The sequence below is a fragment of the Varroa jacobsoni genome, unplaced genomic scaffold, assembly GCF_002532875.2.
Source record: "Varroa jacobsoni isolate VJ856 unplaced genomic scaffold, vjacob_1.0 contig01942, whole genome shotgun sequence".
NCBI classification, from domain to species: Eukaryota; Metazoa; Arthropoda; class Arachnida; order Mesostigmata; family Varroidae; genus Varroa; species Varroa jacobsoni.
In genome coordinates, this window is record NW_019214724.1 from 53,886 (window position 1) to 66,698 (window position 12,813).

Consider the following 12,813-nt stretch of genomic DNA (forward strand, 5'->3'; position numbering starts at 1 on the left):
AACGGCGAATTAAATCCAAGAGGGCTAATTTCTCAGAGAGACAACTGATTATTTTTATACGTCTGAAAAAAACTGCACGAAAGCCTCCATTTTCAAGAACAAGAAAATTTTAAGCATGAGTAGCTCATGAAGGTAATCAATATTAGTTTAATCATTTATACTAAATACTGAAAAAAAATCTGCGTTGTTAATGAATGTGCTCATTTTATTAATAACTTTTAGTAATGCAACATGCCCTCGACGCTGAAGGAAAATCCATTCTGCATATTCTTAAGAACGTAGTTTGGCTTAACTAAATATATATATGTAAAGAGTAAACTTGTATATACAGTTATGGTATACAAGTTAATGGTGAATTAAATACAGGATGTTTATAGGTAAATCATCAACAATTTTTACATGGTAATGTCTACACGGCCCATAGTCATTATTACAACAATACATGCTACTATTATATACGAGTAAGCCCTTCGTTAATAGCGACCTTGATCTCTGTAGTTTCCAAGCAAACCTAATCCATGCAGTCATTCACCGACAAACTACAGTAGGTATCCATAGATTTTTTGACCCATAAAAGCCGAAGGAAAATAGCGCATTGCATCAGCGACTAATTGATTGTGAAACAAATCACACAAAACTATTAACCTCTCAGAAACCGCCATCTCATTTGATTTAACCACCTCCTATATATTTCGGTTATAAGAAAACGACGTGTACAGCAATGTATTTTGCTGCTGCTGCACGTCACCAAGGGTGCTTCGATGACGATCCTTACACTTTTTTACAGATATCCTCTTAGTCGTCTCGCCTGGAAGAGTGGCTATTACCAAGACGGCCGCCACGAAACCCTGCGCCTCCACTACTACTATAGCGGGAACCTCCACCTCTTACACCACCACGGAATCCGCGTCCATCTCCACCTCCACTCCGTCCCCCACGGAAACCTCCACTTTTTCCGCTGCGAGATCCGGCTCCGCTAACTCGTTCTCCCCGAAAACCGTCACTTTCTCGGTGGTTCCTATCATGCTCTCGAAAACCACCTCGGTTATTGAAGCCACGTCTAAAACCCTTACCCTCACAGACACCGTGGCGGTTAGCTTCACGGAAACTTTGTCGATTTCTGTCGCGTGGGCGGTCATCATCCCTTTTGTTATCGTAGTCGCCTGCGCGATGGCTCTTGAAGTTTCGCCCGCCTCTTCTGAAACGAAACCGTCCTGCACCACCTTCCCCGCCGCCAGCGCCCCTCGGGACACCATTTCGAAAGTCGCCGCGAAAGCTACCTCCTCCTCCTCCTCGGCGACCCTTTTTCGGTGCATCGACAGAGATTCGGTCGACGGAGATATGTTTACCACTTTCGAATTTCTTCTTTAACTTTCGACTAGCGGTCTTTTTCTTGTAAGTGTAGTTGTCGAAGAAAACTGCACAGCACTTTCCATGCAATGTGACCGTGCCATTGTCATTAAGTACCTGTTTACATATGGTTTCATCTGGTGGAAGCAATTCAGATAAATATATAAGTCATTAGATTACTTACAGGTACAAATATGCGTGGAAGTGTACTAAAAGAACTACATTTCAGAATGGCTGGGTAACTCTGACATATGGATTCCGATTCTAAGACAACAGTAATCATTATATTTTCACAATTTGAATAATTTTTAAGCATTACAGAAAAATATATCTTTGAGCATTAGGTCTATTAAACGTAATAAAAATTAAATAATGGTTTTAGCAATGTCATCATAAAGAATCAATTTCGCCTTACCGATCATCTCTGTTTAACAAGAATGTAGTAAAAGGAAATAGCCTATCTGCACCTTCGTACACAGAACTCACTTGTGGCACTACCGCGCCACTCGGTCGTTAAAGGCTATAACAGGCCCTAGGCGTTTTAGTGTGTTACACAAATGAAAGAACTAAATATTCAAAGCGATCAATCATAGTGCGCGTTGTCCGGATTAGCCACTAGCAGTTATTTAAGTATTCGCAAATTCATTGAGGGCTTAGTATAACGTGAAGATGAGCTAATCGAATTAATGAGAAACTAACTAACCAGGAAACATCAGATAGTTTTCGACTGTATCCGAGCGAGGATTCTTGGAGAGCCACACGGTTGTAGCCTGTGGGAATAATTTACACAATTCCTCCTAAAATAAAACAAAGTATTTAGCAGATCAAACATTTACCGCACAGCTCTTTAAATACACAGCTTTCGATTGCAGAATAACTAGCAGAATACGACGGTTACTATATCGTACGTGATAGACAGGAAATTTTATCCCCGAGCGCGAGCGCGATAGTTACTGTAACTAAGCATTTCAATTTAAATATTTCATTCGATGGTGTACATATCACACTACTTTTCTGCGCATCACATACGCGTTTGCTACATCAATATAACAGCATAAAATGAGGTTATCGCGTACCATTACATGATTACTATGTTTAGATAAAATCGTATGGCGACTATATACAACACATTTTTCCAGTAGTTCATACCGAACGAGATAACGTGATGTAAATTATACATTCGTCATCTTATTTTAACCCATCATGGGTCGGTGTTATTTCTAATACGAAATGAAATCAAACGCCTGTTTGACTGTTGGAACTTCGCGAAGTTCCAAGTCCTCAGCTGATTATATGATGGGAATGTATATTGTATGTAAAAGGTAATTATTCTATAAATGTTCTGTTCTGATAGTTATTTCTTATTTACCCATGTAGGTTTTCTAAGGATCACAATTTACCTGTGTGGTTTCCTTAGGACATGCGATAATGGATAGTTTCCGTCGATTAATATACTCCGGGGGGGTTATACCCGTTGCCCTGGAACGTTGCACCGTCAATTCAGAACCTTTGATAGTTGGCGAAGAAAGTGTCAAGTCGTTGAGAGCTTCCTCGGCTTTTTCTTTCGATATAAAGTTGAGAAATGCAAAGTTCTTGCCCTCTTTACGCTTTCGTGGAAGCTTAACCTGTAATTTGAGTCCGTGACCGCAACCACAACAAAAAAAAAACATTGTTTATGTTACATATGTGTTTTAGAATTGTTCAAGAAATTTCAACGTCCTTTATCAAATATACTATGGTCATAGGCTATGTTCTTATGCATATTTAGCTTACGTTATAAATACTGACAAAAGTGTATTGCACAGATGCTTCAAACAGAGCTAAACTAAATTTTTCCAAGTTTTACGTCTACTGCTTGAACCATTAGGCATCGATTCTGGTATCAGAATCAGGGTATGGTGTATCAGAAGATTCAAACCTAAACCACGATGTGCTACTAAAGTAGTTTCAAAAATATATCTCTAGTAAGTTCTAAAAATAATATCTTCGCTGTTATTCTCGCGTACCTTATCAATTCAAGGCTGCACTACAGATGCATATGAATAAGTTAATGATCATTTTAGTAATGAGTAGCGGCGGCTTATAACGGGATGTTTCTTAAATCAACGCCACGTAGCAAAAGAGTTCGTTTTGTACAACATGGCTAAAATGTATTTCTATGAACAGTGTCGGGTGCTGTACCTTGCTAATATTCGGATGCGTTGCAGCAATCTCCTCTTCGGTAGCGTCGTCCGGGACATGAGGCACGAATAGCCACGTACTGACCATTACCAGGTAGTTATTTTTAAACTGCTCAACCTCTTCCGGAGTTGCTGCGCTCCGTAAAAAAACATTCTCTTATTTTAATTAAAAGTGTAATAATAGACAATTGTTATAGGTGTGCAGCCATGAAGCAATATATAAGGGCAGTGTCAGTCAAGGTAATTCGATATAGCCATTATAATATATTATTGATAGAATAATATTTCTGTATCATTAATAAAAATCTCATAAAAATAACACATTTCTTCTCTAAAAAAAGATCCGATCAGTCAAATAGTAATGGATGTCGCACTTAGAGCAATTACTAGAAAGTAACTGCTCAGTCGAAACTCATGGGTTTCTGCCCACTTCGGCTTCGCCTCTTACTCTAATAAATTGGTATGATAACGATAAGAGTCGTCGGGGAGGTGGATAAAATGCTTTTAAAAATTGTTTCATCAATGAAAGATTTCGGCAGAAAATGCCAGGTAGAACGTTCAGGATGGCACCGTGTAAGCTCACAAGTAATTGTATTAAAGCAATTACTGCATGCAGGCAGAACAAATCAATAGACAAAAAGACACCACCTTTTAGTGTTAATATCGACAATATAACTATAGGCATAACATCTTTAGATTTATTGACCGCAAATATATAAAAAGGTGAGTAATAATCCAATACATACTTTTGTAGGTGTTAAAAAGTTGATCAAGCTTCTCATCGATTTGCTTTCCATCCACGATCTTTTTGGCTCTGTCCTTCTGTGTGGCCGGTTTTACTGGTACTGCCATCCAAAAATGCATGAAATATAGCAAGAACAAATTACAACATTTATTCCAACAACATTTTTCTTAAAACTTGTATTAATAAAGCCGTTTAGCACTTTGGACGCTTAAAATCGAATATGTGTTTTGGCAAAGATAAGTTCTAGCCCGAACAAGTGTTGTGAAGGTATCATATTTAATATATTGATCTCAGCGCCATACAATTGATATCACGAAACCTAGTTTTCTTACCAGTCGTGAAAATAATTAAACATCAGATTATAAAATACATGTGTTTTTTTCAGTGTAAAATATGCATTAAAAGAGCGTGTTTTGACCGCTCCCGTTAAAAATGCTTATATTGCATTATAAACCGAAGCACTATATAATTTCTGAGCCAGAGCATTAACTGGATCACCACTCACAGACAATATCATCATCATCATCATCATCGTCTTCCTCTTCATTCTCCTCCTTTTCATCTTCATTCTCATCCTCATCACTGGTAGCAAATTTAGTTTTTTTGGCTCTTTTTTGCACTGGTGTTCTCTTCGTCGAGACTCCCCCAACGTCATCATCGGCCTGGTCAAGAAGGGTCTTCCGTTTTATGCCTCCACCGGCCTTTTTTCCGTATTCCATCGAATTGCCCTTTTTCTGCTCTTTGCTGGGCATTTCCATCGGGCGTTCTTCTTCATCACTAATTTCTTCATCTTCGTCATCATCTTCACCCATCCCAGCCATCTCACCATCATCATCATCGCCGCCGCGCACCTTACCTGGCATTGCTTCAAGATGTTTGAATAAGAGTTGCGAATGGATCCCTTTTTTATCTATCACTTTCCGCTCAAATTTATTGTCATCGTCACGTTCTTGCTCCTCCTCTTTCCCATCGTTGTCGTCGTCTTTTTGATTTTCGTCATCGTGGTCGTGGTCGTCTTCCTTCTCTTCTTCGTCGTCGTTGCTCTCAACAGCAGACCTACCAGATTTACCTTCTTTAGCACCTCTACCTCTGGCAACAACCTTTGTTTTCAATGCTCCAATAATTTTAGCATCAAGGTTGTCACCATTATTCTCCTCAGCATCATTCTCTTCTTCATCGAGATCTTCATCGGCCTCATCTTCATCCTCCTCATCTGAACCTTCAGGTTCAGCGGCCTTCTTGATTTTCTCAAATAAAGATTTCTGCAGAATGAACCACAAATAGCAATAAGCGGGCTATAAAAGGTTGGACAAACTCTGAAATAAAAAATATATTCATAGCAAAAAGTGCACGAAAGTAAACTAAATTGAGCTCACAACGACAACCCAACATTGGCTACTGTGAAGTCTTGTACACATTTTTACGGTGAAGCAATTGTGGGAAATTTTTTCGGCAGGTCAAAACAAAAATGGCTTCTTACTTCCATTTCGTTCTAAAATATTTGCTCATTTAGAAAGCCGGATTCTTACAATTTTTTAGCTTCGATTTGCTCAACCTTTTTCAAGTTTTCTATTTTTTTACTCCATTGAGTGTTTCAAGATCGTGGGCACAACTGCTTCAAAGACTATTGGTAATACGTAACTTCTCCTCTGGTTCTTATCTGATCATTATTGATGAACCCTATTTAGGGACCCATTCGAATGATCAAAACATTGGCATCTACAAAATTGGCGCAAACATATCGCGCGATCGCTAAATGACGCCTGTTTGAAAACCTAATATATTATTGCGTTATATATATATATATATATATATATATATATATAATAATATAACGAGTGGCCTACCTGCAATTTGAGCTCTTCGTCTTCATCCGATTCATTTTCGTTTTCCATTTGGGGATTTGAATTTTGAACCTGTGAAATCGAAATAGGTATACTGTTCATAAAGCTTAATTTATGTTAACACTCATTGATACCGTAGGAGAATGACCGTACAAAACCATACAATCATCGGGATAAAAGAAATCGTGAAATCTGTATAGAGTATACGCTGTAAAAACTTAATAAACCAAGTAGACCAAGCCTACAAGTAATAATAGTAACTGCTCTAATTTCTTTGTCAATGTATAATATACAAACCCATCTTTGTTTTATTGAAACGCAAGAAGAAGGTAATGTTATTAATTAAATACGTAGGGCTAGATATAGAATTAGGCAGATTAAGACTAAAGTTATGAGATCTATACCACGAACTTTTAATTTTTATTTTTCTTCATTTTCGTCTGATGGTGCTTACATGCTGTGTCACGCACTAAGTAGTGCGTTGCGTAAACGTACATGCAACATTGGTTATTTTCAAGTCTTCAACGCAGTGCTAATGTTGAAACCCATAATCTGAACTCAATTAATTACTCAAGAGATTCCTGGAAATAAGTGTGTTGCTCGATGCAGAGCGTAAGTTCAAAATAATACTCAGCGCATTGCAGTTTTCGTGTAAACGTCCTATATAGAAATTAATATAATTTAATGTAATCAATGTAAAGTACAGGTTAATGAAATTATTAAAAACAGTACCCTTCCTTAAAAGCCTTCCCGAAAATAATAAAATAGAAAATAAACAGTATTCAAGTACACTGTTAAGTCCATTTCAGTATAGTATTTTGGCAATAATATTTGGTTATGGAATAAATATCTTAGCAGTATGGTATTGCAGTTTCGTAACAAATTAATGATAAACTCACGTTGGTTTTCTTTCCGACCATAGCAGGTACTCCTTTATTGGCCGACCCGCCAGCAGGTTTTGCTACTACTTTTTTCATTGCCATACCGATTTGTGCTAACTACTTTGTATAGCGTTTGCACAATGATTAATAGCTTAAGATTCTCCGTTAAACTCAAAAAAATTTCTTACTATCACATCAAAGAATCAGCCACAAAATTCGATACGATGCACGCACCTATTCTGCGATAATCTATACAGTTCTGCCTTATTGTTGGTGGTTTCGTGCGATGGAACACAACTAGCTTAGATGAGCTATCACGACCAGCGAAGTCGGTTAGCCTTATTAAATCAGAACACAAACAACACGTGTATTTTGTCTCTGACTCGAGGCAGCGAGAGCCCAAAAATCGAATGTAAACAAAATCGAAGTCACGTGATCGAGTGCCCTCACCCAATGCTGATCTAATCTGGCGGGAAGAATTTCGAATTAGGGTTCTGCAAAGAAGGACAACTTTGGAAGGCGACGATTCCGCGAATGCTCTAATCCAAATTAGTTATAATAATAATAACAACATTTGTTCACGACCGTAGCATTTCAATATCGGTCAAAAGTGAAAGAAAAATTATCTGCTAGATAAATAACATAATTATTTCCCGCCCCATTCACTTGAATTCGCGTTATTCTTAAAACAACCCATGCATACAGCAATGAAGAAAGTACGGAAGCGTTACATCCAAGGTTACACAAATGGCTCGTTGTAAATTTATTTCGAAGACGGGAACGAGTGCCTAAATTAGAATATCTACAAATAAGTTGTACACGCTTACCTGTTAACTGTAAATAATGCCTTGGCTTGATGCATGTCACAAAGAGTAATAACTCGGTATGTTTGTAGTACTATCAATTTTTTTTAAATAAAAGGGTTTTGAATTGTATCAATATTAAGACAGTGTGCTAGAATTGGCAAGAGCTTTGCAGTAGTATAGCAAACTTTTAATTTCACAGTATTATCGCGTATTTACTCTGTTACTCGTAGTTAGGCGGCGTAAGCTTTTTCGTTCTAAAGCAACGTTATTTTTGCAACTACCTTTGATAGTAGCAATATTAGTAGGGCGCTCTCGTCAGGAACTCATATAGCTATCTGGAGCGTGTTGTGTCGATTAAACTTGTAGGTACCTTTCCTGAGCCTTAAATTCTAGTGACGATAGAGAAGAAAGGCATTTGGGCACCCCTTTTCTTCGCTAAAACTCTTTCTTCTGCTCTGGAACTCGATGAGGCATTAAAAAATTAAAAATATTAAAGGGGTCATTTTGTCAAAAGTTATTCAAAGACGCTCCGAGAAATATATAGCATAAACTGTCGATAACACGCTACTGATAATCTTAAATTGTGCTCGAGTGCCCAGTCCTTGCAAACATTGCTCCATATGATATGATACTCATTACGAATTTGTTTTTCTAAAGTACTCCACAAATTAATCTTCTTTTAAAATTATAATAAAAACTAAAAAAATAATGGCTCAAGAACCCTCATCCCGTGATTGAATGTGCTGTACAATAAAACCCTGCCTCATGTACAATTATAGTGCGATCTTGGTTTGCACTGAGTTCTATCACAGCCACCTCTTAGATGGATTTTTGCTTATTTTTTAGGGCTTCCGTTACAATATGGTACTGTATCTCCCTGTTAAATATTAAGACACATTAATCCTGCTGCGCAGCCAATTAATTCGTACAAAACGACCTCTGTAGGTAAAGCAAGTCATATTAATGTTGTGTTTAAATCTCAGTCGATACATTTGTTTGATGCAGTGTTAATGTGGCTTCGGATGTTCAACGTGAATCATACGTTATTATTGTTACCATACAGGAGTATAACCCAAGTATAATTCTGTGGTTTATTGCTAGTGAGAGTATAAGGACTTAGACTGCGGCCCAATATGTTTGAGACAATAGCAAATGTAGTATTTTATATTATTTGTATAAATGAGAGATGTGCAGCATAACGACCGATACCATTTAAGCACAAAATGATACAATAGAAGGTGAAGTCTTTCGACGTGACTGCGTCATTCCACCAGCCTGAGCAGTGTATTTTGGTGGTCAGAGAAATATGGAATGACAGCAAATAATAACAAAACTCTGTTAAACTGATGCATAACCAAATGCTTTAATTGGAACGAACCTCTGCGATCTTTTCAACATTGCGGACTTTTTTTGTTGGACATATAATTATCATTGGCTGTATATTTTTAAAGCAAAGCAATACATTTGAATAGAAAATACAACCGAAGGCTTACATGCTTATAATTAAAGCCATTTAAGGTTCAAGGTCTTGCAGCTCTTACTCAAGTGTTTTCTTAATGTTACTGACACTAATTAGAAACGAGATATTGTCTTAATAGATAGAAAGAGGGTAGTGATAGATAGTTCTCTATGAATAAATACATGAACTGCAATGGCCGCTCTTGTAAATATCTATAAAGGATAGCTCTTTAGACTACTTCGTTGAGCTGAGCTGATTTACTTGCTCTGCAAGAAACTTATCAAGATCAATCGTAGGAATTCGCGATTAGCAAGGAATTGCAGGCGCAGTTCACATTACGTCAAGTATTCTTTTTTCTGTGCAACTAATTTGTCGCAAAGATCTTTAAGTAAAAACAGCATTTTATCCGTTTTATCTTTATGAATTAGCGGATATACGCGTTTATGAATCCGATGTGGACAACGAAATGGTAACAACAATGAATAATTAGACATATTTAACCCGATTAATTGATTTAAAATTACGTTTAACTAACGTTTTATTCTAAAATTACAAGATTAACCTGCGAGCTTTCATTATCCCTCTTGTTTTTGTACTAAGAACTGAAGGCATCTTTGTCCAATATCTATGTTACAAGGTGCAGTCCGATGCGGAACTGGAGAGTGCGTTCTATAATCAAGCAAGCGTTTTACCCATTAGCTATCATCCAGCGGAGGATTAAGCCCACTTTCGTAGTAAGTGATACTCGCATCCAAAGCAATTAGTTGAGAGGGAAATTTGTTAAGCGGTTGGCGACAAGCATGAAGCTGCAAACACTCTAACCTTCTTCTATGCTGTTTGGTTATTTTGTTCCAGCTCTCGTACAAAATAGGAAATATATGTATATAGGCATGATCACTTACTTTTCTTGCGATTCCCTATTACAGAAAAGTCGTTGCTCTGCTTTAACTATGAAGATGATCTTGGAACGAACTGTGCAGCTTGGACCTCTTTTAGCCTTATATTTTGTAAGTCATTCACCTTGAATATAGTATCTAGAACATTATTTTTTATATTATTAACAACGGATGACGCGTCAGATTACCTACGAAAAATATAATTGTTGTTGTCACGATTGTGGTTGTTTAGAACGTCCTATAGAAAAATGTTTTCAATAGAGGTGTGCATGCTTGATTTAGGAGACAATTAAATATATATATAGTGCAAATACCGTTATCATCTATGCTATTTTTTTTTTCGCTTGAGGCCATGTGAGATGACCATTGTATGTTTATTTTTTAAAGGTTAAGCTTAATAAGATGGGGATAGTACCGATATTTTCTGAAACACGTTGTCAAGTAGAAACACATAAGTGAAGGTTGATATAAGCAAACTGAAAAAAGAGTATGAAGAGAAATCTAATAATTTTACGTACTTTTATTGGTTATTTATTGAGTTCAAAGTAAGATCCTCATCATCCTTTCAGATGCCTGTCATAAACCATTGTGCGGGTCAAACTTTCCAGCTAAGGTCATATTCTCATAACAATTCGCATCCTAAAGGTAAATTATTTCTAATTAAAAACATAGGTCAATTTAGGTTTATTTGGTTAATTAATCTCACTAAATATTTTTGCCTGATAGTGTGAAGGTATCGTGTGTTAACTGCACACTCTTGGCAACTTCATCTATGTACTCTCTATAAAATGTTAATTGTAAAATAATAATAAGAATAAATGAAAATTCTTTAAAATATGTTGAGTATATATGGTCACTAACCAAACCTGCCATTAACAGCACTATGAACATTAGTTTGCCGATAAGTTTAAAAGAGACGTATTTATTTTTCTCGCAGTGGTCCCGAACAGCTTAAAACTGTCGCCGGCACTCATCGTTGATTTAGCTCTTGAGGTTCCTCAAGATTTTGAGAAGGTCGTACTACAGAACAGGTAGAGTTCTAAACGAAGCAGGAAAATAATTAAACATGCTTACAGCTTTTTGTTGTTGCATTCATCCTATAAATGATACAATAGGTTGAATAATGTTATTTAGTTGCAAATTATAAGAATTAACATAAACAACCATGAGAACGTACCCCATTCTGAACTATATCTGTTAATGGATAAACACTGACAACCGAGGTCAGCAAAGACCACTTTGGGCTTATTACTTGTGTAGGTTATTATGCTGGGAGCGCTCTCCTAGGGGAAATCATTAATAAGCGCATTGTCACGCCGAATTATTGTCCCAAACTCCAGCAAGAATGCGCAGATAGCCTCTGCGTGGGTTCTGAAGTCCTCGGTGGCCAAAGGTCTGTGAACTTGTTCTTCTCAGGAGTCTGTTTTCGAGGTAGGATTTAAGCTTCCAGAATCATTTTACGCTTGCGTGCCAGAGTGACATTCAAGATAACACGCTCATTGTGTACATGAGTTCAGGATAGCTCTGTCAAGATATATAAAAATAGACAGAGAAAAACATAAAGACCATCGCCTCGTAGCGATGTACATTTCCTTTAATTAAAATTAAATGAGTATACTGTAACTGCTTTTGTAAGCTTTAGATATTTATGTAGAAGATTTTCTACCCATTGAATTACATTAGGGTCAAGGTAGATGTAGTATTTTTGTGGTAGGCAATACATGCTGCAATAAGTCATGCTAAACTATGCAAATGTATGCATGTAAATATGCTAATATATGCAAATATTTCAGAAATAATTTTGTCATTATATATAAACAATCTAAGATAATATTATGCAAGTTGTTGTCAAAAACTTCTAAGTGCCTATTCTTGTCCATCATTTGTAGTTTTAAAAATCATTTGGTGCGTTATCAATAAAGTTATTTGGTGTATAATATATCCGTACGACTACCGCGAGAGTCGTATGGATTTCATTTGGAGAAACCTTGATCGAGGTTTTTTTAGTCTGAGTAGCCTCAAATGAGGTGGTACTCTATGTAGTGTTCATGAAGGGAGCCGGTGCACTTTTAAAGATAAATTTGAGCGCCTGTTGTTGTCACCGATGGTTAGAGAGCCTATTTTTGTTGAAATCATCATGCTCATTCACACATATTATAGCGTTTATGTTTTTCTAGGTATAAGTTTACTAAACGGGAGTACCTTATCAAAGCTCTTCTGCACAAAAGCTACGAAGCAAAACGGAGACGTGACCGCTTGGACTCATTTACACCCCTTGACCAAATTGGTGAGAATGTTAGCAAATCTATATTACTTGTAAAACAGCCTCATTAATTTTATATATTTTAAACGTAGATTATATAGAAAGTGATATAATAAACGTAGATTTCCGATGGTGTTTTGATGAAGTAAGATACGGCGATGACGTGATAACATTTAAATGTGTAAACTTGTTGAAAAAAACTCTGCAATCGGATGAATTGGGCGATAGTGGTACGTTCAGTATTGAATTGGTTTGTATTATGTTACACAAGAATAATGATAGCAGACTCATTAAAGGGTAGGTTTGCGAACTAATAGATTTTCTATACTGGTCAGTTATTTAAATTAAATATAATTAAGGTGCATTTCATTTTATTAAAAGCTATTAAT

At 36.8% G+C, this 12,813-nt stretch overlaps 2 protein-coding genes across 9 annotated transcripts; one reads left to right on the forward strand and one right to left on the reverse strand.

Annotated features, from left to right (window-relative positions):
- Positions 1-184: 184 nt before the first annotated feature.
- On the reverse strand, positions 185-7,413 carry LOC111272287 (uncharacterized). 2 transcript variants are annotated; one of them, XM_022853650.2, is made up of 8 exons: positions 7,019-7,413; positions 6,123-6,191; positions 4,781-5,537; positions 4,277-4,375; positions 3,532-3,662; positions 2,751-2,975; positions 2,054-2,147; positions 185-1,487 (listed from the first exon to the last, which is right to left on the reverse strand). In XM_022853650.2, the coding sequence occupies exons 1-8, from the start codon at positions 7,100-7,102 to the stop codon at positions 796-798; spliced, it is 2,151 nt and encodes a 716-aa protein (XP_022709385.1). In that variant the 5' UTR covers positions 7,103-7,413; the 3' UTR covers positions 185-795. The 2 variants fall into 2 exon arrangements, with proteins under 2 accessions (XP_022709385.1, XP_022709386.1); XM_022853651.2 differs by having other exon boundaries at positions 7,235-7,412.
- Positions 7,414-7,766: 353 nt separating this feature from the next.
- LOC111272283 (uncharacterized) lies at positions 7,767-12,510 on the forward strand. 7 transcript variants are annotated; one of them, XM_022853645.2, is made up of 7 exons: positions 9,703-9,734; positions 9,903-9,999; positions 10,192-10,272; positions 10,731-10,806; positions 11,099-11,192; positions 11,502-11,592; positions 12,322-12,449. In XM_022853645.2, exons 1-6 carry the CDS (start codon positions 9,709-9,711, stop codon positions 11,560-11,562), a joined length of 435 nt encoding a protein of 144 aa, XP_022709380.1. In that variant the 5' UTR covers positions 9,703-9,708; the 3' UTR covers positions 11,563-11,592; positions 12,322-12,449. The 7 variants fall into 7 exon arrangements, with proteins under 7 accessions (XP_086829350.1, XP_086829351.1, XP_086829352.1 ...); XM_022853644.2 differs by having other exon boundaries at positions 12,339-12,449; XM_086973224.1 differs by lacking the exons at positions 9,703-9,734; positions 11,502-11,592 and adding an exon at positions 7,767-7,883 and having other exon boundaries at positions 12,339-12,510.
- The last annotated feature ends 303 nt before the right edge of the window (positions 12,511-12,813 follow it).